Source organism: Aspergillus stella-maris, assembly GCF_047715825.1.
Source record: "Aspergillus stella-maris strain CBS 113639 unplaced genomic scaffold BDV14scaffold_18, whole genome shotgun sequence".
Lineage (NCBI taxonomy): Eukaryota > Fungi > Ascomycota > Eurotiomycetes > Eurotiales > Aspergillaceae > Aspergillus > Aspergillus stella-maris.
This window is the reverse complement of record NW_027396812.1, coordinates 128,372-151,401: the sequence shown is the minus strand read 5'-3', so window position 1 is coordinate 151,401 and position 23,030 is coordinate 128,372. Positions and strand designations below refer to the sequence as shown.

Genomic DNA, 23,030 nt, shown 5'->3' with positions numbered 1-23,030 from the left:
CCTTTCTCGAAACTCGGTGGTGAAATGAGTGTGCCCAAAGATCCAACTTCTGACAGGACTGCCCCGCGGAAGCTTGCTCAGGATGTCTGTTCCAAATGCGACGCTCCAGGGATTCTTATCATGCTTCGGGTCAGATGTACGTTTGAGGGCTGGCGCGTGATGGGTTATGACGAGAATGGATCGTTTGTCGCCTTAGTTCGGGTCTTATTCTCTTCACTGACTAAACGAATTTCGCCGAGTAACCATGCAAGATCCGACGCGTGAGCTGTGTTATGATCGTCGACACTCCAACCTTGAATCTTCTCGAAATCTTGAATCTTCATCCGAACCATATCCCTTGACTTATCTGGAATGTTCGACCACAGCGAGCATCCGAGAACAGTAACCTTAGAGTTGGGGACATCGAATCGTCTCTGGTTGAGGAGGATAAGTCGGCCGTTCATGCATGGTTCCTTTTCCATGTGCTGGGCCTTCCCGAGACCCACTGCGAAGGTATCATTGTAAAATTCATGGTTTCCCAAGACCAGAAAGACAAGCTCGAATTGATCCGTCTGCTGTTTCAAGAAGGCGCGGTAGTTGTCATAGTCGACTAGTCGGCCCACATCGCCGGCCAGAACGAGATGCTTGGCGCGGACGGGAATGTTGAAGGAGCTGTACTGCTGGTCAATCTCAAGGTGCAAGTCGGAGAGTACCTGAAATGAGGCAGAAGGTGCAGAAGGTGCCGAAGGCCTCTCAAAGAGAGAGCGTATTGTGCCGAACATGGTGTTGGTGGGTAGTTGTGAAAGAAAGCTCAGGGTTTGTGTTGGTGTTTTATTTGTATGCGCCCGCCAAGACTTCCCTGCGCCACTCGTTTGAATAGATCTAGAGTCATATTCTATACTTGCTCCTGCCTTTTATGACGGAGAGCAGTGTTGCGCTTTCCACAATGGGTCCTTGCGTGGACCATCGAGGGCTTGTTTACCTGCACCACAAGATTTCGACCCTCTTGTCTACTTGAAAAGCCTATAGTTCCAGTATCCTAACTATTTATCGGAAATAAGCCCATTTTTTAACCGACCTTTTCCATACTTACTTAACGATACTACTCATCCTCGAACATTTGCGTATCCTGCTGTTTATACCGCTAGAATGGCTGCTTGTTCACCGTACGGCAGCATCTACTTCGCGGGTCTCGTCCATCAAGCCCGAATTCGACGACTGGGAAGTTTCCGTCGCGTCGCTGAGCCAATTCACAAGCGCTCGTTTGCTCGTTTGTCCTGTCTCCAATCACAAAATGACTCGCTATCCTCTGGGGCGTCTCGGCCACTGCTCGGAAAGCGACCAGTTCCTGCCTACCAACGATACATGTCTCTCCGGAAATCCCGGCCAACAATTCCCAGTCCCATTGTCAACAGGGTCCTAGACCCCGAGGGAATACTGAATAACGCAGCTATAACCCTCAGTCGCCTTCTAGATGCTTCTAATGTCCCCTCTGGGCTTTTCGGGCGTTATACCATGGGTAGTCTACATATGCCGCGCCCGACTTTGGATATCGACTGCATCGCTGGCTGTTCGAAAATCAAATTATTGAGCTTGTCAACAGAACGGGCAAGTTCAAAGTGGTCTTGCAAGATCGGCCAGACTACGCCGTTATCAAGTGGTCTGATCGCAAGGAGAGGAATCACAGGATCATCGTTGAAGTCTTCTGCGAGAAGTTCCCAGGTACGCTTTGTCCCTTCTAGTTCTATGGTATGGCCTTTGACCATGGGGAGTAGGATCCAAATACAATATGAATGATCTTCCGACCATGCTGCGCAACTTCAAGGGCAAGGCCTGGGGAATGGCCCTGTGAGGCTTCTAAATCCGTTCTTTCTCTTCAAAGCAAAGTTAAATGCTGCCGCAATGCGGGCCAGGTGCTATGATCTCGACGATTTGGAGTGAGTGGGCGACTTTTATCATCTGTACATTCAGGATCGCAGTAACGAGATGAATGTGGAGCTGGTTGGTCAGGCCTTGAAGAAGTATCCCAGTTTAGACCTTTTGTTTCGGCTGTTGGATGTCGACGTCAATGCGGCAAAGGATGCCGCGCACCATTTGTCGCTCCCGCCAGTATCAGTCCAAGTCCCTGGGGAGGAGCAGGCGACGATTCTGGCTTAAACGTTGTCTCTGCGGTCGCTCATTCTTTATCTATTGTGCCGGTAGTAGGCACCTGCCTGGCGGGCCATGGACACGTTAGAACGCGCAGTCGTTTTTAGTCTAGGACATTGTAACAAAAGAATAATACCATTACACCCTCATTTCTTGTCTCTCCGCCGCTCGTCCACTTTGAGCGTCAACAATATCAACTTTTATCTTCCCAAACTCCCTTGCACTGACCCCCCTCTCGAAAAGCACATCCAACTCCTCAAAGGTCCGACCCCTCGTCTCTGGTAAGCAAAACCAACAGTAAACCGCCGAAAGCGCCGCCAGCCCAGAGAAGAGAAACCCCATCTTCCCTCTCCAATCCCCCTGGTCCTCATTCATCGCATACGGAATCGCAACAGCAAAAACAACACTCCACACAAAACACGCCACAGTTGACAACGCAATCGTAAACCCTCGCAGCCTCGCACTCGAAACCTCCGTCAAGAGTACATAACAAAACGGCCCCAAAGACAAATCATAAACAAACGTACAAAGCAACATAAGCCCACACTGAGCCCACGTCGAACTCGTCCTCCTCGGCGCAAGATCCACAGCCCCGATCGCGAATAATGTCACAGCAAGCGAACAACACCCGAATAGATACATTGTTCTTCGACCGATATAGCTCAGCAGAAACCAGGATATACATGTCCCTAGAAATCCGATCCCTGTAAGGCCGAGGTTCATACTGAATGCGTCACTTGCGTCCAGGCCGGCAAGTTCCATGAAGTGAACTGCGTATGAAATAAAGAAGACGTTTCCTGAGAATGCTTGGATGGAGTAGGCCATTACGCAGATTGTGAGGCGGCGAAGGTTTGGGCCCCGGAAGCACTCGGCGTATCTTGCGCCAGGGGACGCAGATTCGAATGTTGATTCGAGACGGAGCGTCTCGTGGATGTGTGCCAGTTTATGTTCGACGTTTATACCCTTGGTCGCTAATCTCCGTAAAGAATTCAGGGCATCGGCATCCCGCCCCTTCCGACAGAGCCAGTACGGCGGGTCGGGGACGAAGTACACCAGACTGAGCATAACAAGCGGCAAAGCCCACTGTGAAGCAATAGGGATCTTAAACGACCATTTCGAATCAAGCGGTTCTGTCCCTTTGAGAATACCAGACGCAACAAGGGACCCGATTGAAAAGGCGAGGTTCGTCATTGTAGCCGCGAACCCTCTTAACACGAGCGGCGTGACTTCGCCTACATACGCAGACGCACAGATTGGATAAAAGGCGATAATGCACCCGTTTACCAATTGTCCCACGAATAATTGCGCCGGGGACGAAGAGAAGAATTGGATGAATATGAAGGCTAGACTGGCGACTGAGCATGTCGCTATTAAGAGCCTGGGACCGAAGCGGTCGTATGCGAGTGCTGAGAGTAATGCGCCTAGAATCGCACCGAGCAGGTTCGCGTAGTTGAATGCGGAGAGCCATTGCGCTGCGAGTATGAACTCGCCATTGTGGTTGTAGCCGTATGTTTGCTTGAAGATGTCCAGACCGACGAGGCCTTTTACGACACCGCCGTCTATGCCTTTTAGGACTGTTGCCTGGTTGACACTTGGTTAGAAAGTTGGTTTGGAAAGGACAAATTGGTAGGGATAAGCGACGTACCAGATTCATAAACATCCCCCAACCAAGCGCAGGCCAGTGGCGCCGGACAGCGGCCCAGAAGGTGAGACTGTGTTCATCCTTTGTGAATTCGTAGGAGAGTTCTGCTTCAGCGATGTCTGCGTCGGCGGGGAGGACCTGCACCAGGCTTATTTCTTTGTCGGTACCCATGCCTACCCTATGTACCACGGAAGTTTATTTCAATCCAACATGATTCAAGAAAAGATGCGCTGCAAAAAAAAAAGAGAAAATCGGTTGCAAACGGGGGAGTCTTGGCTTGGAGGGGCAAGCAAGATGTAAGTGTGTTTCTTAGGGCTTTCATTGGTTGGGGGGGATTGACCCGCTCGCTGCAGCTATCCCACGCTACCTGTGCCATTAGCAGAATTAGTTGCATGGCGCATGTGGCCGTGCCGTTTGTAAATTGTAAGCCATCTTTGCTTTGTCCCAGGAAGCCGAAGCTGCATCCGAGGGGAAAGCTTGAATCCTAAATGCGGGGAACCATTGGAGCGTTTGGCTCTGCCTGTGCGCATCTGCCGACTATGGGCTCCGAGGTACCCTGACCCAAGAAATGGAAAGGATAAATCTGGTTGTGATCCACTGGAGATCTGGACTCCCCCGCACCCCACGTCGGGGCTACGGATGGAGTGCTCGTTAGAGATGGCTTGCCAGCTGTCCTCTCATGTCTCCATTATTCTTCCAGCTGAGTCTCGGAGACTTCGGCGGAATGAATCTATCTCTTGCCTTGTCAGCTTTATCAGAGCTGAGATATTGCGCACTTGTAGTCGTAAGCACGGGATTGAGCCGGATGACCTCTACTTTATCCTGGTCCTCCTCGCTGCGGGGAACAGCTTCTGGTCAACTACGACGATCCACAGCTGGCCGGCCTGAAACGCGGGAAATGACGGTGCAAAATAGACCAGATTAGACTTTCTATAGACGCTTGGTACAGCTGATCCTCTTCTCAGAACTCGGGAATATTCCGTCCTTCTCTTAAAAATGCCGTCTTGCGCTTCCGATTGCCTCTATTTAACTCCCCTTCTCTCCCCCGTTCCTGTACCTGAGCTTCCCCAGACTTGATACCCCATTTTCTTTTTACACATCCATCATGCCTCTGGACACTACTACCTTCCACAACGTCATCAACGGCGAATTGACCTCGTCCCCGTCAACCCGCCACTCCATCAACCCGGCCAACAAGGAACCAAACCCTGAAGTTCCCGTCGCAACACAAGAAGACCTCGACCGCGCCGTCTCGTCCGCAAAGACCGCGTTCAAAACATGGTCTAAGAAATCCTACGCCGAGCGCCGCAAGGCGATCCTCGCATACGCCGACGCAATCGAGGCCAACAAGGACGAACTCACTGCCCTCCTTACAAAGGAGCAGGGGAAACCATTGACCCAGGCTGCCGTGGAAGTAGGTATGGCTGTTACATGGACGCGCCAGTTGCCTACCATTGAAATCCCCGAGACCGTCCTGCAAGACGACGACAATGCAAAGGTTATCCAGCGCTATGTCCCGCTCGGTGTAGCCGGCGCTATTGTCCCCTGGAACTTCCCCGTCCTGCTTGCGATCGGAAAGATTATTCCGGCTGTGTACACTGGTAACTGCGTTATTGTGAAGCCATCGCCCTTTACGCCGTATTGTGGACTGAAGCTTGCTGAGTTGGCTATCCCGCATTTCCCGCCGGGTGTTATCCAGGCTATTAGTGGTGGTGATGATCTGGGCCCGCTTCTGACTGAGCACCCTGGTATCGACAAGATCTCGTTCACTGGGTCGACTGTTACTGGAAGACGGGTTATGGCGTCTTGTGCGAAGACGCTTAAGCGCGTTACGCTTGAGTTGGGCGGTAATGATGCCGCTATTGTCTGCGACGATGTTGATTTGGATAAGGTTATTCCGAACGTAAGCCACAGCCACCACCACCCAGCCATTCCTTCCAACGCAAAACTAACTATGGCTACCTAGCTTGCCGTCTTATCCTTCCTAACCTCCTCCCAAATCTGCATGATGATCAAACGCCTCTACGTGCACGAGAAAATCTATTCTACCTTCCTAGAGAAATACGTCTCCTTCGTCAAGAATTTCCCCGTAGGCGACGGCACAGCAGCGGATACATTCATCGGCCCAATCCAAAATGGCATGCAGTACGAGAAAGCGAAGGACTTATTCTCGTCAATCAAATCCGAGAACCTCACGCCCGCTCTGGGCGGCAGTATCACAGACTCAAAGGGCTTCTTCGTACCCCCTACCATCATCGATAATCCACCCGAGACCTCAAGAGTCGTGCAGGAAGAACCATTCGCGCCTATTCTTCCCGTTCTGAAATGGAGTGATGAAGACGATGTTGTTGCAAGGGCTAACGCGGCGGATTCGGCGCTTGCTGCTAGTGTTTGGTGTAAAGACCCTGAACGGGCACGACGTATTGCGGATCAGTTGGATGGAGGGAGTGTTTGGATTAACACGCACTTTGAGGTTAGTCCGTTTGTGCCGTTTGGTGGGCATAAGGCGAGTGGCATTGGGACGGAGTGGGGGTTGCAGGGGTTGACGCAGTATTGCAATTCGCAGAGTTTGTGGATTAAGAAGGTCTAAAGTGATATATGGTGGGGATATGATAGTTATGACATGGTATCTTTTTGAATGTATATGTTCGATATGGCTCGTTACAAGGAACCCTTTTTGAGTAGGTAGTTTGTGGATCTGGTTTGTAGGAGGCAGAAGGTAGTGGATAAGTTGATACCCCAGTAACCCTCCTTGAGGATCAGGTAATCGAGTCATTGAACCTCATCCTTGTGGCCTATCCCTTACATCAGATCCTGCGCCAGCCAGCCGCAAGACAAAGAGAAATCTAGAGCTAATCCATAAAAGTCAACCCCTCATGCTATCCAATCCATATATACCCATGTACATTCATGATATGATACATAATATCAAAATCAAAGGAACCTCATACCTTCGCCGTATTCTCCCCCTCAACGACCCCCTTCTGCACAGCACCCCAAGACCTCCACCCCCGTTCCGCCGCAGTCCCAACCCCATAAGCTGCATCCCTCATCCGCCGATCAAAAATCTCCATAGATATCCAACCCCCAAACCCACTTTCTCTAACCCAAGCCCTCACAATCTCAACAACAGGAGTATAGCCGCCATACTCCCTCTCCAACGGGTAAGGCCGCGCGTGCTTACTCCACGTGAACTCCGGCGCTTCACCCTCAACATACCACTCATGCTTCTCCGAGAAGGGCGGATCGAATTTCTCGGCATCGGACAGCTGGATGTAGAATATTTTCTCCTTCGGGACGGTAGAAATAAAGCGGGATAGGGATGAGGTGAGGTTTTCGGGTCCGTCGTCGTAGATACCAGAGGGGAGGTAAGAACAAGCCCACAGCTTCGTGACTTCGTGGAATGTATCCATGCACAGACCGAAATTGTCTCTGTTGACGAGCTGGACAAGCCGGTATGCGGAGTCCCATGTGCTGTAGTTTACGCCCCAGGAAAGCGGCTCGTAGGCTAGTGAGATAACCGGTGAAGTTGAAGATGCGAGGTCAGAGAGGGTTTGGAGTTCGGATACGATGGTTTCTTCGTCGAAGGGTGCTGCGGAGTCCACGTCATAATATGATGGGATCTGTAGGTATGTTGCGCCCAAGGTTCGCGCGGTATCAAGCCAGTGTTTCGCAACATTAAGTCTTTCCTCGAGTGGTCTCTTTGAACCCTCGAAGTTCTCAAATGGCGCGAGGGAGAGGATGCTTAAACCCAGGGACTCTGTGAGATCGCGAATTTGTTTCGCGCCGGAGGTAATGGGTATAGAGTTGGAAGTGCTGTATCGTTCGAGATCACCGTAGACGATTTCGAGACCTTGGAAACCTGCTGCGTGGGCGGCGCGGATTTTTGTGTCTAGGTCGTGAGTGGGGGATTGGCCTAGGCAGGATGTGCCGATTGCGATTTTGTTGGGGAGGGTCATTCTTTCTTTATCCTTCTGAATAGGTTTGATTGAGATCTGGGGATTGCATTGGAGTTCAAATTGGGATTGCGGGGGTGATATACTTCTCCCCCCGCGGAATCCAATTTCCAGCTCGGACATGCGCGCGCCAATTACATCTTGCTGGTTCGTATATACCCCCGAACCAATCCAATTATCCATGTTTTTGAATTAAATCTAGAGTCGATCTCGGTCATACATGCGAACTACCCCACTATACAAGTCTATACATCCGCCCCCCTCGCCAAATCCCCCAACGCCTCCCCCTCAACCATCATCTTCAACCACTCATCCATCCCCTTCGCCCCAACCCTCTTATAAAACTCAATACTAGGCGTATTCCACGTCAAAACACTCCATTCCAATCGTCGTCCCTTAATCTCAACAACTTGCCTCGCAAGCCATCTTAGCAGCGCAAAGCCGTACCCGTTTCCCCTTGCGGAGGGCTGAACGTATAGATCCTCGAGGTAGATACCTGGTGCAGAGCGCCAGGTAGAGTAATTGTAGAAGTACAGCGCCATGCCGACTGGTTTTGGGTTTTCATTTTCGAGGGTGTGTGGTGGTGTTATGAGGGCCGTGTAGACTGTTCCGTGCCGGGGTTTTGCGGGGGGGGAGTCTTTGTGCCTCTGGGAGGGGAAGGAGAGGGTGTCTAGAAGGGATTCCTCGGTTGCTTCGACTTCGTGCAGGGCTTTTTCGTAGGATGCTAGTTCGCGGATGAATTGAAGGATTAGGGGGACGTCTGTTGAAAACCGAGGTGTTAGTTGGGTTCTTCCTGTGGTGGTGCGGGTGAGGGGATTGGAAGGAGGATGGAGAGCGCACCATCTGGTTCTGCGAGGCGGATTGTGGGTTTGTCGGTCATTGTTGCGGTTTCTCTGCAAAAGCACAGTGTATGTTCTAAGGGGAAAAGAGGAATTGAGGTTTGTTGCGGTGGTGCAGGGAAAATGTTGGATTGCGACGGAAATTTGTATGCGGAGGGTCCAGGCTCCAGACTTTGAGCGCGCCCTGTTACATGGTTAGATCCACTACTACCACTACCACAAGAACCCCGAATATTCTAGTTCTAGAGTTACTGACAAATGTGAAATGCAAGTTAGACAAATGTCTGGTATCATTTCTATCCTGAAAATGCTGAAGCTGATATTAATATAACACATAGAAAGAAGTATGTACCCTAAACCTATCATTCGTCTATACAAGACTATCCAACTACTTTGACGTGATTGCCTGCATCCATTTCTGCTCGTCCGTTCTGTGGCAGTTAGTAACAAGTTTAATGCATCAATAAGGGAGGAGACTCACCGGTCAAAATGCAACAGCATCCCCAGAACAGGGATGAGCTGCTTCTGGTAGTTCTTGTCCTTCTGCTCCATAAACTGCAGCAGCACGTTCTTCAAGTAAATATAGTCAATCGCACCAGTCGGCGTGTCACTGCGTTGCGTAGAAGGGCTGCGAGCCTTTGGAACTGGAGACGTGACTCCCCTCCGCGATCCAGAGTCAATAGATGACCTTGACGACTGCGGCGCTCCAAAGCGGCCGTCATCAGACAGCAAGCTGGACTTGCGCATCTTCTCTAGTCGGGAGTTGGTCTGCTCGACTGAGCGGCGCAGTTCCGCCTTCTCCTTTTCGAGATCGCGGACTTGCTTCTCGCTTTCATCGAGGGATTCGCGCAGTCGAGCCATGGCTTGCTGGACGTCATGCAGTTCTTGGGTTGACGTTTCGGCTTGTGCTTCGAGCTGCTCGCGTCTGCGCTTCCAGTCTTTCTGGGAGTATTCTAGCTCTTCTTTGTCTTCTTCTGCGCTCCGTAGGTTCTTCTCTAGTTCACGGAGTTTGGTCTTGAGGTCTTCTAGTTCGCGGGCGCGCCGACGACCTTGCGCACTGGCTTCATCTTCGGCGCGATCGCGCTCTTCGATGGCTGTCTCCATGCGCTCCTTAAAGTCACGGGCCTTGGCGTCGGCGCGGCCTTCGATGTCGTTGAGCAGACGGCGCATGGTTTCGCCTTCGCGCGTCCTCTCGCTGAGGAGACGGTGCGCGTCTGCCAGTTCCTCTTCTAGGCTCTCGCATCGTTCACGAGCTTCCTTCATTTGCATGCCGAGTTCAGAAGCCTGGTCGCGCATGCTGTTCATCAAGCTTTGTGCACTGGCGTGTTGCGCTGTCTTCAATTGCATCTCCTCCCGCAGGCCGTCTAGGTCTTTGTTGAGCTGGCTAGTCTGCTGCTCGTATTCGCGTAGTTTTGTGCGCGCTGTCTTGAGCTCATCTTGGACGTTGGAGAGATCAGACATAACCTTCTGCCTGGCCTCGATGGCTTCCTGCTTCCTGCTCTCCGAGTACTTTAAGTCAGACTGCGCGACTGTCAAGTTCTCTTCCGCCTTCAACCGGTTATCTAGCTCTTGCTTGATCTTCTGGTTGAGCGTCTTTACTTCTGTCTCGCGGTCTGAAATTGAGGATTTGAGTGTCTTGGCTTCTGCTTGTAGATCGTCATGCTTTCCTTCCAAAGTTCTCAACTCAGCCGTCTTGTTCTTGAGCTCATCCTTGGTGGACTTGAGCTCTGTACTTTCAGCTTTTAGCTTCTTAAGCTCAGGCTGAATCTTCTGGATTGTCTCTCGCAGTTCGGTAATATCCTTGAACCTTGTCGTCGCCAGTTGCTGCGCGGCAGACAGTTCTGTTTCCGTCGTTGTAATCTTCACCTTCAGAGTCTCGTACTCGTCCTTAAGGTCATTGTGAGCCTTTTCAGAGTCGGCTGACTTGGACGCGTTGTTAGCGCGAAGATCCGTGATCTCGCTCTCCAACTTAGAAATGCTCTCTTGCAAAGCCTTCTTCTCCGCCGTTAGCTCCTTGATCTTGTCCTTGGCTTCGACATGCTCTTGGCCAATATTGAGGAGGTCGTCGCGCAATGACTCAATCTCCTCCTTGAGTCCTTCCTCGCCCTTCAGCTTGGAGTCGAGGCGGTTTATGGCTTCTTCCTTCTCCGCGAGTTGTTTCTCTAGACCCTCCACCTTCTTCTCGAGCTCAGCCAGGGCGGCGTTCGATTCAGCGGGCTGGGATGCCGTTGGGGTGGATTGTGTTTCTGCAGTCTCTGCTGGCTTGCTCGTATCCTGAGCAGCATTACCGCCCTTTTTGCCCTTCTTGCCCTTCTTCTTCTTTCCACCGCCACCACCGCCGGTGCTTGCAGGCTGTGAGGCGGCAGGTTGCGCTGGTGTTTCAGGCTTGTCTTGCGTCACTTCTGGCGTCGATGGGGCTAATGTCTTTCGAAGCTCCTCGAAATCGGCTTTTTGACCCTTGGCGACCTTGTCCTTGGATTCTTGCCACTTCAAATTGCCGTCAAGGTTCGTGTCAAGGAAGTCAACGACCTTCTTTAGCCCATCAAAGTCTGTCGTCTTCTTTTCCATGTCCGTCTTCAAGCCTAACATTGTCTCTTGGGTCTCCTTGAGTTGAGACTTGAGACTATCAACCAGGCCTTGTAGAACTCCGAGCCGCTTCTCGTTGGATTCCTTTTCTTTCTTTACTTCGTCCAACTTGGATGTCAGCTCTTTCTGCTGATCAGCGTCTCCACCCTTGTTGGCTTCAGTTTGCAGCTTTTCGATCTCGTCGGACTTTTGCTTCAAGTCGGTCTTGAGCTTCTCGACTTCGGCGGTGGTCTCGGTCACGGCAGCTTCTGACTTTTCAAGCTTCGATTTGAGCTCGTCGATTTCGCTCTGCTTGGCCGTCTTGAGGGTTTCAATCTCAGGGTCTTGCTTATCCTTCAAGTCGCGCAGCTCCACAAGCTCTCGTGTCGCGGTCTCCAGGTTCTGAACCATGCCCTCAGTCGACTCACGCGCAACTGACAAGTCACGCTTCAGGTTTTCAGCCTGGGTCTTGAGGTTGTCGATCTCCTCTTGTTTCTCCTTCAGTTCGGATTCCAGTCGTGGAATTTCGTTGTCGAAAGAAAAGAACTCCTCGGACTCCTCCTTGCCCTCTTTCGAAGACAGCTTGGGAGCAGAGGCCTCATCTTTCTCCTTCGATTCGCTGTCGCGCTTGGCGGATTCCTTGACGCTGTCCAGTTCCTCCTTTGCGGCCTTCTCTGACTTCTGAGCTTCCTCCAGTTTCGCCTTGAAGTCGTCTTTCTCCGTCGTTACACGCTTAAGCTCCTCCGCCACCAGGTCATTTTTGAGAGAAATCTGGTTCAAGTATTCCGTGAACGCTTTCGGTTCGCCGATCGATGTCAAAGGGGTGTTTTCGCGCAAGGCGGCTTCGAAGGGTTCGATGGATAGGACGCGAGAGTGGGCGGATCGATAAGCTTTCAACAACTCTACAGCACTTAAAATCAGCTGCCGAGACGAAAGTGTAGGGGACAGACATACCCTGATAACGCGACTCCAACTTGGTCAACCTCCGCAGCTTCGCCTTGACCTCAGTCGGTAGCTCCGTAGCAGCCGAAGCTACCTCCGTCGTCGGCGCACCTTCCTTCTCATTCGTGACAGTCTCGGTAGCCCCCTCCGTTTGCCCAGCCTTCTCTACCGAAGTCGCGGCCGTTGAAGCCTCAGAAACCCCTGACGACTCTGGCCTTGGAGTGGCCGACCGACTAGTAGCCGAGTCATCATCCCCAATCGCAAACTCCGGCTCAAACTCAGTAGGATCCGGTCCGCGCACAGGGGTCCCTGTATTGCGTCGTTGCGATGAGGGCCGTCTGCTGGGGGAGAGATTGCGACCCGGAGGACGACGAGCCGAGTTCGAGCGGGCGAGGGACTCCTGAGATGACCGTTGCCGAGCTTGCTCCTCTGCGATTCGCGAGTCTATTGCTTCTCGGAGGCGCTATTGATTAACAAGTTGCTAGTCAGCCTTATGGAGTGCTTCGATAGTCTCCGTAGAGCCTCCGCGGAGCGGAGTCGCAGTAAATATCCGAAGACGTACCTGGAACATGGCTGTGGCGGGCCTTAGGGCCAAGGCCACAGATTACTCTAGGAGCGGTAAACAAAGGATTGAAAGAAGATATCAAGGGGATTAGAATTAGGAAAATGCGATAGACAGGGGCAGGTAAGAGTGAAGCGTGGACAGGCTGGACAAGGGAACGTGGCCGGGCGGAGACATCTGGAGTGGCAGAAAATGGTCCCGGCGGTCTGGTCCGGGGGAGCTGTAGTACTACGATGTGTGCCTAGGTCCTACATCTGTACACCATCGAGAGTACCTGTTTTGTGGACTCTTTACACAGTTTGAAGCCAGAGATCTTATGTCTTATCATTTCGAGAGTACTACAACATCTCCATTATACCACATACAGCTATTCGACGTCCCCAGTTCGTCTGTATAGTACTCTGCGCATCTGTATATATTTCACCCAGGGACGAGACTATGAAATGCTTCGATTACCTTATAGGATACATAGAAGATTCATTCATGTAGAGTAGTCGGCTTAACCAACGAGGAACATGTATGTTCAGCAGCTTCGATATTTCCAAGACATTATTGTATGAAGTTTGTGGTATTAGTATAAAGCTGCTGCCCCCGCTGAATCATGTGAGGTGCGGTCAGCTGAAAGAGCTCCGGATCAACGGTCAATCCTCCACCACTTCAACTCACTCCTTACAATCCGAGCAGGTGATTGAGCAGCCTACCTCTGTCGTATCCGGAGGTTCAGTCCAATCCAAGCGCCGTGGCCTCTGGCGGTCCTCCACGAGGTCCTTTCGCTCCCCTCCTTGACGAACCCAAACGCAGGGTCGCGGATCGACAGCCACTTATGCTGGCACGTTGCGGCTCGCCTTGACGATGGTGCAGCTAATCACTTGGCCTCCAAAACGTTGTAGTGTCCCCGGATGAGGAGTTCTGCGACCTTTGCCTAAGTGCCGGCCTTAGCGTTGTTTTCTGTCCAAGCTCCGACGTGACGATGGCCGACAGTGGAGCAGTGGCTCCTCTGTCCGACTCTCTACATGCGTCACTCTCCTCATCCCTCTCCAACGCCCCCTCCTCCATCGCTGCAGCTGCGCCCTCATTGTCGACGTCGCTTTCCGCCATATCCGCCAGCGTCTCTGGCTTTTCTCGCCTAGCTCCTCATCTTCCCCCGCCTCCGCAGGTGTCGCTCCCTACGCCTACAACCATGGTGGGGTGGATCGGGTGGCTGTTTTCGCTGGTTTTCCAGACGGTTCCAAGTATTCTATACTGGATAATCACTTTTGCTACTATAACGCTCCCAACATGGCTCTTCACGCTGTTCTCGATGAGCTTGACGTTCACAATGAATTTTACGACGCTGTAAGTGTTCTTGACCATACAATTGCTGTTTTAAGTTGTCGCAAACCCGCTGACGTATGGTATCAATTTTATAGGATGTTGATCGTGCTGGCACTGATATCAACGGTCAGCTGGTTTATTCGCTATCGATTTCTCAACATGTACAGCCGTCTCCCTCCAGAGCCGCAACGAAAAGAACCGCAACTCGATCTTTTCCCCGATGTGCAAGAAGGTGATTCCAAGCCTGGCTTGGCCAATTACCTGGATGAATTCCTGAGCGCGATCAAGGTCTTTGGTTACCTTGAAAGACCAGTCTTCCACGAGTTGACGCGCACAATGCAGACGCGGAAATTGATCGCGGGCGAGACACTTCAGCTCGAGGAAGAAAAAGGGTTCTGTCTGGTTGTGGATGGATTGGTCCAGATATTTGTCAAGTCGATGCGGGAAGGGAAGCACAGCTTGAATGGCGAGGTCATTGAGTCGTCGGACGAGGAGGATCAAGCTCGGAACAATAAACAAGGATATCAGCTACTGACGGAAGTCAAGAATGGTGCTTCCATGTCCTCCTTATTCTCCATTTTGTCATTGTTCACGGAGGACGTCAACCTGCGAAGCACTGGAGGCTCCGAATCAAGCATGTCCAGTGTCCAACCAAGTCCAGCACCGATACCTCAGTCTTTTCCCGCGAGCCCAGCCGCCATGTCGAGCGGATCAGACCACGAAGACGATAGTGCCACGATAAACGGAGATGGCGAGCATCTGCCACCGGTTCCTCCTCTCAGCCTTGGAGAAAGCCGTGCTCCTCCACAAGATCATGCAGACGACGCCAAAGCTAAGCGGCGAGAGCGTATGCTCCGCCGGAAGTCAGTCCACCCCGACATCGTTGCTCGAGCCATGGTAGACACGACGATTGCTATCATCCCGGCCAGCGCGTTCCGACGCTTAACCAGGCTCTACCCACGAGCTACTGCCCACATCGTTCAAGTTATCCTCACGCGCCTACAGCGGGTGACATTTGCAACGGCGCACTCCTACCTCGGTCTGACAAACGAAGTTCTTGGGATCGAGAAGCAGATGACCAAGTTTACAACCCAGGATCTGCCAAATGAGCTCCGAGGGTCAGCTCTAGATCGATTGAAGGGCAAGTTCTTGAAGGAGAAGGATCGACTGGGATCAGAAGAAGTCACGAAAGGAATTGCCTTGCACAACCCGTATGCTGGGAGAACTCGTCGGTCCGGCAGTTTTCTGCGAAAAGAAGCCGTTCTCCAGTCGAAAATGGCGATGACAAGGCAGCCCATCACACTCATCAGCCCGGAGAGGTCACCTAGCGATCGCGATGCGGCCGGAGTCAGCCCCGGGGACCTTCTCTCTACCATCCAGCTCTCACGATTCGGCCCCAGACATGAGCAGTTTCCTAACCCACCTAAGCTGCGCACCCCGTTAACCGAGAAAGAGCGCTCGCCAATGCGCCGCTCCTCTCTTCAACGGAAAGACTCGGTTGATGAAGATGCTCTATTCCGCGAATCGGTGCTAGACTGTATTATGGACGGCATCGGCTTGACACCCAGCTCGCATGATGCGCTTCGCAAAGGCAGCCGTTCCGGAGAATTGTCTCCAAGGCTAGTATCGTATGATTCGCGTCGGCAAAAGGCGGTTTTCAGCCACAACGCATTTGGATTCATCGATGCTTATGAGGGATCTGGTGACGGTGACAGCGAGTCTATGATGTCGATGTCTGCTACGAGTGCCGGCGGTACTTCGCCCATTGTCAATCTAAGACAGGAACTCCGCAACGACATCGAGATTGTCTACTTCCCTAAAGGTTCGGTTCTGGTGGAGCAAGGTGAGCGCCATCCCGGTTTGTATTATGTTATCGACGGCTTTTTGGATGTCGGTGTTCAGGTGAATGAGAAAGGAGAGGATCTGGTTGGACACTCGAGACCAGGGCATCCGCAATTCGAAGAGGAGCTTTTCCCGACGCTGAAGCACACCCAGACGGCTACTTCGCGCGGTGCCACAAATGCGGCTTTCCCAGCCGAGACGAGGCGCAAAAAGCCATCGCGAAAGTCACTTTACATGATAAAGCCCGGTGGGATGCAAGGCTATGTTGGTGCTATGGCTTCCTACCGCTCCTATACCGATGTCGTCGCGCAGACCGATGTCTATGTAGGCTTTCTTCCACGAGCATCCCTGGAAAGACTGGCTGAACGCTACCCAATTGCGCTGCTCACATTGGCCAAGAGGCTCACCGGCCTTCTTCCCCGCATGCTTCTTCACATCGACTTTGCTCTGGAGTGGGTTCAAGTGAACGCTGGCCAAGTCATCTATCACCAGGGCGATGAAAGCGATGCTATCTACATCACGCTTAATGGGCGTCTTCGATCTGTACACGAAGGGCATGGAGGCAAGTTGACTGTCGTCGGCGAACATGGACAAGGAGAAAGTGTCGGCGAGTTGGAAGTCATGACAGAATCGACACGACCAGCTACGCTGCACGCAATTCGAGATACCGAGCTTGCGAAATTTCCCCGGTCTCTGTTCAACAGTCTCGCCCAAGAGCACACTGGAATCACCATTCAAGTCTCGAAACTGATAGCCCAGCGGATGCGTGATCTTGTCGAGAACCCACTGTCCGAACAAGGAGAGCCTGGTAATACCGGCAGCGTCAAGACGGCGACCTCAACGCTCAATCTCCGCACTGTCGGTATTCTTCCAATAACTGCAGGTGTCCCGGTCGTTGAATTCGGCAACCGACTTCTCAACGCCCTCCAGCAGATCGGCGTCACTGACGGCGTGACTTCTCTGAACCAGGCGGCTATCCTAAACCATCTGGGTCGGCACGCTTTCAGCAGGATGGGCAAGCTCAAACTGTCGCAGTACCTTGCTGATTTGGAAGAAAAATATGGAATGGTTCTATACATCGCTGATACCAATGTGAACTCTCCCTGGACACAAACCTGCATCAGCCAAGCTGATTGTATCCTTCTGGTCGGCCTCGCGGAGTCGTCCCCTAACATTGGTGAGTACGAGAGGTTCCTCCTCGGCATGAAGACAACAGCGCGGAAGGAACTGGTCCTCTTGCACTCGGATAGGTATTGCCCCCCTGGCGCTACTCGCAAATGGCTCAAGAACCGCGTTTGGATCAACGGAGGCCACCACCATATCCAGATGGGATTCCGACTTACCGCTGAGCCATCACATCCCCAAACGAAACGACTCGGTACGGTTCTCAAGCAACGGGTTCAAATCCTTCAAGCCGAGATCCAGAAATACACCTCGCGGCGTATCAGACAGACGCCGCTGTACTCTGCTCAGACACCATTCAAAGGCGACTTCCATCGCTTGGCTCGTCGACTCTGCGGCAGGGCAGTCGGTTTGGTTCTTGGAGGAGGTGGTGCGAGAGGCATCGCCCACGTTGGTGTCATCAAGGCTCTGGAGGAGGCCGGTGTTCCCGTTGACATCGTTGGTGGAACATCTATCGGTGCTTTTATCGGTGGTTTATATGCCAGAGATGGTGATGTCGTTCCTATGTACGGCCGCGCAAAGAAGTTTGCCGGGCGCATGGGAAGTATGTGGCGCTTCGCCTTGGACCTAACCTATCCGTCTGTCTCTTACACAACCGGTCACGAGTTCAACCGCGGAATCTTCAAGACGTTCGGGGACAGCCAGATCGAAGACTTCTGGCTCGAATTCTACTGCAACACAACTAATATTAGCCGCTCTCGAGCAGAGTACCACTCTTCCGGCTATGTCTGGCGTTATGTACGCGCATCGATGTCGCTTGCCGGTCTACTTCCTCCCATTTGCGACGAAGGAAGCATGCTCCTCGACGGTGGCTACATCGATAATCTTACCGTTGCCCATATGAAGACACTGGGTGCAGATGTGATCTTCGCGATTGACGTTGGTTCCATTGACGACAACACCCCTCAAGGGTACGGCGACTCCCTCTCCGGTATCTGGTCGGTCATCAACCGCTGGAACCCGTTCTCTTCCGTCCCCAACCCACCAACACTATCCGAGATCCAGGCACGACTCGCCTATGTTTCATCTATCGACAACCTCGAACGAGCGAAGAACATGCCTGGCTGCCTTTACATGCGCCCTCCTATTGACCGCTACGGAACCCTGGAGTTTGGCAATTTTGACGAAATCTATCAAGTTGGATATGCTTATGGCAAGGAATATCTCCAGAAACTAAAGAGCGAAGGTTCCCTGCCGCTGCCGGAAGAGACCGAGGAGAAGAAGAAGCTTCAGCGGACTATGGCGCCGCGTCGTGCCAGTATCTAGACAGCACTTTATGAGATCACGGGCGTTGGCATTTCTTCTGAATAATGATTCCCTTATAGAGCAGCGTTGTTTGATGGACATGTACACGTATAATGATTCCCAAATAATGAATGCCATATTAATTTACCCCACCTTCATTGCCTGCCAGCTCATCCATTATGAATACGTACAGTAAACCCGCAAGGAGACACAGCCAAAACAAAAACAAGCCCACCAAGCAGCATGCGCCACTTCGTAGTGAGATCATAGGCCGTCAGACATAGCGTAGATCTTGGTGGGATCTTGAATCTTGACAAGCGCAGTGGGCTGATCGGCTCCCGCGCCAAGACCAAGCTTCCACTGCGATGACGTTGGCCCCCGTCTCTCCTTTATTTTTATCATTCCTCCCTCCTGTGGCTTGGGAACCCACTCTCTCTCCTAGTATCGTCTTCTCTTCGTATTCTATACCTATTCTAGTCTCTTCTTTCTCTTCACCTACTTTACCTAGATACATTGTGTTCCTAAATGGCTTCCTCTTCCGCCGCGGGCGGCTCGCATCAGAACTTCTATGCGGACTACGTCATTCAGTATAGCTATGCCAGTACCGGTATGTCCCCTCCTTCGATTATCGAGCTCATGAGGGGTAGGCATTGACGATTTTAGATCCGTCCACAGCCTCCGAGGAGCTCGAGCTGCTCCTGAGAAAGCTATGGGAGGTTGGTCTCCAGGCTGAAGTCCGGCCTGGGGAGGACTCCAACCTGCTTGTTTTTGTTCGTGCTTCGAGGAAGAAGAGTCTTCAGAGGGCGATTTATCAGTCCCGGTGCGTCACCCTACCTCCTATTTACCTCCTCAGTCTGGAAATGTCTCATTGATATCGTGCTTGTGCTTAGAATTCGCGACTGGCTCCATGGCGTCCGCAGCTCCGAACCCGAAGATGAATCCGCCGCCGAACCGCAGACCGAATCCGAGCGATTGCGCATCATCCATCATATGATTACACTCCCGCATGATACTGGCGGTGCCGGGATCACGCCAAAGCACGGACATTGGAAGAATGTTATAGCTGTGTTCCCGCTACACGACGAGGCGAAGAACCGCGAGTACTTGACGGATTGGAGCCAGAAGACGTTTTTGTCAGAGGAGGATTTGGACCAGATTAGGGATAAGTTTGGAGAGAGCGTATGTTTCTTTCCTACCTCTACTCTTGCCGTTTTCTCGACGTAGCGGGGCGAACGCTAATAATATTTGCTGCAGGTCGGATTCTACTTTGCCTTCTTGCAGTCGTACTTCCGGTTCCTCCTTTTTCCCGCGGCATTTGGGTTCTCTTGTTGGTTGTTGCTTGGGTCATTCTCGATTATCTATACCGTCGTCAACTGTCTTTGGGGTGTGATCTTCATTGAGTACTGGAAGCGCCAGGAGGAGGATCTCAGCTGTCGATGGCAGACCAAGGGCGTTTCGGTCGTCAAGTCCAAGCGACGAGAGTTCAAGCCGGAGCGCGAGGTCCAGGATCAGATTACTGGTGAAGTCAGAGGCATCTTCCCGGCAACGCTTCGGCTGCAGCGGCAGTTGCTTCAGGTTCCGTTTGCTTTGGTCTCAGCCGTTGCTTTAGGTGCTATTATTGCGACTTGCTTCGCTATTGAGATTTTCATCTCTGAGGTGTATACTGGGCCGTTAAAGTCATACTTGGTGAGTAAACCGAACTCCCAGACTACTCGGAAACTAATTACTTAGGTCTTCATCCCTACTATTCTCCTCTCGGCTTTAATCCCGACTATGAGCGGAGTGCTCGTCAAGGTCGCAACAAAGCTGAATGACTACGAGAACTACGAGACGGAGACTGCGTATGATACAGCATTGACGCAGAAGATCTTTGTGATCAACTTTATCACATCGTACCTCCCAATCCTCCTGACGGCTTTCGTTTACATTCCATTCGCCAGCCTCATCGTTCCTCACCTCGACATCTTCCACTTGACAGTTCGACCCTTCGTATCCAAGGAAAAGGCAACCACTACCGATCATGCCAGCTTTACTATCAACCCTGATCGTCTGCGGAAGCAGGTCATCTACTTCACCGTCACGGCTCAGGTAGTTGGATTTGCCATGGAGACCATTGTTCCCTTTGTGAAGCAAAAGTTCGCTCGTCAGTACAAGGAGTACAAGAGAAAGAAGACTGGTCGCGTCAACTCCGGTCTTGAAGGCGAGAACGAGAAGGCCCCGAAGCACTCGTACGACGACCACGAAGATGAAGTCCAATTCCTCACTCGTGTTCGCAAGGAAGCCGACCGCGACGACTACAATGTCACCGACGACCTCCGCGAAATGTGCATTCAATTTGGTTACTTGGCCTTGTTCTCCCCCATTTGGCCCCTCGTCCCATGCTCATTCCTCGTCAACAACTGGGTCGAGCTCCGCTCCGACTTCTTCAAGATCATCGTCGAGTGCAAGCGGCCCTCCCCGATCCGCGTCGACACCATCGGACCCTGGCTCGACACCCTCGGCTTCCTCTCCTGGGTAGGCAGCATCACAAGCGCAGCCCTAGTCTACATGTTCAACACAAGCACGCACGGTCCCAAAGGCGAGCCCTCAGCTATCAAAGGCTGGGCTCTGCTATTGACAATTTTCTTCGCCGAACATCTCTACCTCATTGTGCGATACGTCGTGCAAGCCACAATCGCCAAGTTCGAACCGCACAATGTCCGCCGTGAGAGAACGGAGCAGTACATGCTTCGCAAACGGTACCTTGAGTCTACCCTTGGCGCGCGCAGCAGCGACGAAGAAGAGGATCTCGCGGCTAAGGACGAATCAATGGAGCTTTCTGAAATTACACGGAAGTCACTCGAGGATGATGCGCGGGGCTGGACGAAGCATGATACTGTTGCTGAAGAGCGGTTCTGGCTTAGGCAGAAGGGGTGGAGGGAGTCTGCGAGGGTTGCGGCTTCGATTGTTGAGAGTTCGGCCGACGCTGATTTGAAGAAGGAACAGTAAGCGGTACTGTAGTGTATATATTTGTGAGAAGAGAGGGGGGGTGTACAAATAGTCTCGGTGTGGCTTGTTTCTTTTTCTTTTTTGTCTCTTCCTTTTCTGTCGCTTTGCAAGCGTTGTTAGCGGCGGTAGCTATTGTTATTCGCATGCATGCATACTGTTTCTTCTCTTGATTAGTATATATTCTTAATGTTATCCTTATAGACTGCGGTTATAGTGCCTAGACTGGTTATGCGGCAGATCAAGATTAGATATGATCGCCTCTTCTCTGTACCTACCCCCGCGATAAGCTCATAAGTGGAGCTAACCCCGTCATCTCAACCCCACCCTGACATCAGTACCCGTCTACTCCGAGTCCGTATATCCGCGATATATATCAGACAATTACCCCAACATAGTACCCATAGTCCAACTGTTTCTCTCAACTTTTCAGGCCCCAATACGCAGAATGTCCACAGAGTCTCCCATCCACCAACGCGCAACAGCCGATTCATGGCACGGCAAAATCCCCTCCCCCCTCTTCCCCTCAACACCAACACCGAATCGCTACCATTTGTACATAGGCCTCTTCTGCCCCTTCGCACACCGCGTAAATTTCATCCGCCACCTATACGGCCTCGACAAGTTCATCGATGTGAGCATCGTAAAGCCATACCCCAAAGGCGACGAAAAGGGCTGGCCGGGCTGGTGTTTCCCGAAGTCGAACGAGGAGTATCCGCATGCGACGGTTGATAAGCTCTTCGGGAGTGATTATCTGCATAAGGTTTATTTTCGGGATGATGAGGGGTATAAGGGGAGGTATTCGGTGCCGGTTTTGTGGGATACGCAGGATGGAGAGGGGGGCAGGATTGTTTGTAATGTAGGTATTCCATATACTTTCTTTCCTCCTTCTATATCTGTGCCTTGGATTGGGTTGAGGGACTTGGTACTAATCAAGAGCAGGAATCCCTTGAACTCCTCCGCTGGTTACCGCACGCATTCAAAGACCATTTACCCACGGAGGAAACCAATATAGATCTCTACCCACCACACCTCCAATCCCGCATCGACAAGATCTCATCCTGGCTATTACCGCACTTCTGCAGCGGAGTCTACAAAGCCGGTTTCGCCAGCACACAAGAAGACTACGAAAAGAACGTAATCCCCGTCTTCGGCGCCCTGAACAAGCTCGAGAAAATCATCCATGCCAATGGCGGACCGTATATCCTTGGTTCTGAACTAAGTGAACTGGATATCCTCGCTTATGTCACGGTTATACGGTTCGACGTTGTATATGTGCAGCATTTCAAGTGTAATCTTGGTACTGTTAGGCGTGATTATCCGGTGATTGAGAATTGGTTGAGGGGGGTTTATTGGGGGGTTGAGGCTGCCCGTGTCTCGACTGATTTTAAGCATATTAAGGAGAACGTGAGTCTTTCTTTGTTTGTATACAGCTATTTTCGAGATCGAATTTGCTGATGGGCGCGTCTGCAGTATACGAAGAGCCACTATGATATTAACCCCAAGGCGATTACGCCGCTGGGACCGTGGCCGGATATTGAGGAGGGGGTTGAGAGGGATTGGTGTAAACTTAAGGTTGGTGGGGTAGGACATCCGGATGTTTTGAAGTTTGAAAACGGGTTGGAGGGTGCTTAGATAGTTGGATGTTGAGGACTATGGTGGTTGTGTTATTCTGGTAGGGAGTGGGCGAGATTGTATATATTTTAGGATATAGCCTATGGCGTGCGGGTAACGAAACTACAGGAACTTCTTCCTCAACAATGGATGATCGGTTATTGAGATACCTTTTACTAAAACATTGTATGTAGGTATTAATCTCAACATTAAGG

General features: G+C 51.7%; 9 protein-coding genes across 9 annotated transcripts; 4 read left to right on the top strand and 5 right to left on the bottom strand.

Annotated features, from left to right (window-relative positions):
• Positions 1 to 44: 44 nt before the first annotated feature.
• BDV14DRAFT_37951 (uncharacterized protein) lies at positions 45 to 944 on the bottom strand. The gene has a single exon (XM_073776652.1). The coding sequence runs from the start codon at positions 759 to 761 to the stop codon at positions 165 to 167; it is 597 nt and encodes a 198-aa protein (XP_073629580.1). The 5' UTR covers positions 762 to 944; the 3' UTR covers positions 45 to 164.
• Positions 945 to 2,235: 1,291 nt separating this feature from the next.
• BDV14DRAFT_170919 (putative MFS alpha-glucoside transporter) lies at positions 2,236 to 4,013 on the bottom strand. Its single transcript, XM_073768300.1, has 2 exons — positions 3,773 to 4,013; positions 2,236 to 3,708 (listed from the first exon to the last, which is right to left on the bottom strand). Exons 1-2 carry the CDS (start codon positions 3,938 to 3,940, stop codon positions 2,266 to 2,268), a joined length of 1,611 nt encoding a protein of 536 aa, XP_073629579.1. The 5' UTR covers positions 3,941 to 4,013; the 3' UTR covers positions 2,236 to 2,265.
• An 836-nt stretch (positions 4,014 to 4,849) lies between these two features.
• Positions 4,850 to 6,392, top strand: BDV14DRAFT_170918 (aldehyde dehydrogenase family protein). The gene is made up of 2 exons (XM_073768299.1): positions 4,850 to 5,672; positions 5,736 to 6,392. Exons 1-2 carry the CDS (start codon positions 4,875 to 4,877, stop codon positions 6,357 to 6,359), a joined length of 1,422 nt encoding a protein of 473 aa, XP_073629578.1. The 5' UTR covers positions 4,850 to 4,874; the 3' UTR covers positions 6,360 to 6,392.
• Positions 6,393 to 6,714: 322 nt separating this feature from the next.
• On the bottom strand, positions 6,715 to 7,728 carry BDV14DRAFT_188824 (sugar phosphate isomerase/epimerase family protein; the record flags this gene model as incomplete). The annotated part of the gene is made up of 1 exon (XM_073771125.1): positions 6,715 to 7,728. The coding sequence occupies one exon, from the start codon at positions 7,726 to 7,728 to the stop codon at positions 6,715 to 6,717; it is 1,014 nt and encodes a 337-aa protein (XP_073629577.1).
• Positions 7,729 to 7,970: 242 nt separating this feature from the next.
• Positions 7,971 to 8,605, bottom strand: BDV14DRAFT_198736 (GNAT family N-acetyltransferase; the record flags this gene model as incomplete). Its single annotated transcript, XM_073773026.1, has 2 exons — positions 7,971 to 8,485; positions 8,566 to 8,605. 2 exons carry the CDS (start codon positions 8,603 to 8,605, stop codon positions 7,971 to 7,973), a joined length of 555 nt encoding a protein of 184 aa, XP_073629576.1.
• Positions 8,606 to 8,856: 251 nt separating this feature from the next.
• BDV14DRAFT_170915 (putative vesicle-mediated transport protein (Imh1)) lies at positions 8,857 to 12,770 on the bottom strand. The gene is made up of 4 exons (XM_073768298.1): positions 12,634 to 12,770; positions 12,084 to 12,534; positions 9,046 to 12,031; positions 8,857 to 8,995 (listed from the first exon to the last, which is right to left on the bottom strand). The coding sequence occupies exons 1-4, from the start codon at positions 12,640 to 12,642 to the stop codon at positions 8,953 to 8,955; spliced, it is 3,489 nt and encodes a 1,162-aa protein (XP_073629575.1). The 5' UTR covers positions 12,643 to 12,770; the 3' UTR covers positions 8,857 to 8,952.
• A 514-nt stretch (positions 12,771 to 13,284) lies between these two features.
• Positions 13,285 to 18,366, top strand: nte1 (lysophospholipase). Its single transcript, XM_073768297.1, has 2 exons — positions 13,285 to 13,968; positions 14,043 to 18,366. Exons 1-2 carry the CDS (start codon positions 13,604 to 13,606, stop codon positions 18,235 to 18,237), a joined length of 4,560 nt encoding a protein of 1,519 aa, XP_073629574.1. The 5' UTR covers positions 13,285 to 13,603; the 3' UTR covers positions 18,238 to 18,366.
• A 276-nt stretch (positions 18,367 to 18,642) lies between these two features.
• On the top strand, positions 18,643 to 21,462 carry BDV14DRAFT_170911 (anoctamin family protein). Its single transcript, XM_073768296.1, has 5 exons — positions 18,643 to 18,823; positions 18,880 to 19,036; positions 19,107 to 19,395; positions 19,471 to 19,902; positions 19,948 to 21,462. Exons 1-5 carry the CDS (start codon positions 18,742 to 18,744, stop codon positions 21,202 to 21,204), a joined length of 2,217 nt encoding a protein of 738 aa, XP_073629573.1. The 5' UTR covers positions 18,643 to 18,741; the 3' UTR covers positions 21,205 to 21,462.
• Positions 21,463 to 21,558: 96 nt separating this feature from the next.
• On the top strand, positions 21,559 to 22,974 carry BDV14DRAFT_170907 (putative cell wall organization protein/glutathione transferase (Gto3)). The gene is made up of 3 exons (XM_073768295.1): positions 21,559 to 22,060; positions 22,144 to 22,608; positions 22,675 to 22,974. The coding sequence occupies exons 1-3, from the start codon at positions 21,650 to 21,652 to the stop codon at positions 22,834 to 22,836; spliced, it is 1,038 nt and encodes a 345-aa protein (XP_073629572.1). The 5' UTR covers positions 21,559 to 21,649; the 3' UTR covers positions 22,837 to 22,974.
• Positions 22,975 to 23,030: the final 56 nt, after the last annotated feature.

Bases quoted from the DNA above. Each gene is read 5' to 3' on its own strand.
- BDV14DRAFT_170918 (XM_073768299.1), top strand. From the start codon at position 4,875: ATGCCTCTGGACACTACTACCTTCCACAACGTCATCAACGGCGAATTG. The intron at 5,673-5,735 runs GTAAGCCACAGC...ATGGCTACCTAG, and splicing joins TGGATAAGGTTATTCCGAAC to CTTGCCGTCTTATCCTTCCT.
- BDV14DRAFT_170907 (XM_073768295.1), top strand. From the start codon at position 21,650: ATGTCCACAGAGTCTCCCATCCACCAACGCGCAACAGCCGATTCATGG. The intron at 22,061-22,143 runs GTAGGTATTCCA...AATCAAGAGCAG, and splicing joins GGGGCAGGATTGTTTGTAAT to GAATCCCTTGAACTCCTCCG. The intron at 22,609-22,674 runs GTGAGTCTTTCT...GCGCGTCTGCAG, and splicing joins TTAAGCATATTAAGGAGAAC to TATACGAAGAGCCACTATGA.
- nte1 (XM_073768297.1), top strand. From the start codon at position 13,604: ATGGCCGACAGTGGAGCAGTGGCTCCTCTGTCCGACTCTCTACATGCG. The intron at 13,969-14,042 runs GTAAGTGTTCTT...TCAATTTTATAG, and splicing joins ACAATGAATTTTACGACGCT to GATGTTGATCGTGCTGGCAC.
- BDV14DRAFT_170915 (XM_073768298.1), bottom strand. The intron at 12,032-12,083 runs GTATGTCTGTCC...TAAGTGCTGTAG, and splicing joins GTTGGAGTCGCGTTATCAGG to AGTTGTTGAAAGCTTATCGA. The intron at 8,996-9,045 runs GTGAGTCTCCTC...TAACTGCCACAG, and splicing joins ATGCTGTTGCATTTTGACCG to AACGGACGAGCAGAAATGGA.
- BDV14DRAFT_37951 (XM_073776652.1), bottom strand. From the start codon at position 761: ATGTTCGGCACAATACGCTCTCTCTTTGAGAGGCCTTCGGCACCTTCT.
- BDV14DRAFT_170919 (XM_073768300.1), bottom strand. From the start codon at position 3,940: ATGGGTACCGACAAAGAAATAAGCCTGGTGCAGGTCCTCCCCGCCGAC. The intron at 3,709-3,772 runs GTACGTCGCTTA...AGTGTCAACCAG, and splicing joins GGGGGATGTTTATGAATCTG to GCAACAGTCCTAAAAGGCAT.
- BDV14DRAFT_170911 (XM_073768296.1), top strand. From the start codon at position 18,742: ATGGCTTCCTCTTCCGCCGCGGGCGGCTCGCATCAGAACTTCTATGCG. The intron at 18,824-18,879 runs GTATGTCCCCTC...TGACGATTTTAG, and splicing joins GTATAGCTATGCCAGTACCG to ATCCGTCCACAGCCTCCGAG. The intron at 19,037-19,106 runs GTGCGTCACCCT...GCTTGTGCTTAG, and splicing joins AGGGCGATTTATCAGTCCCG to AATTCGCGACTGGCTCCATG.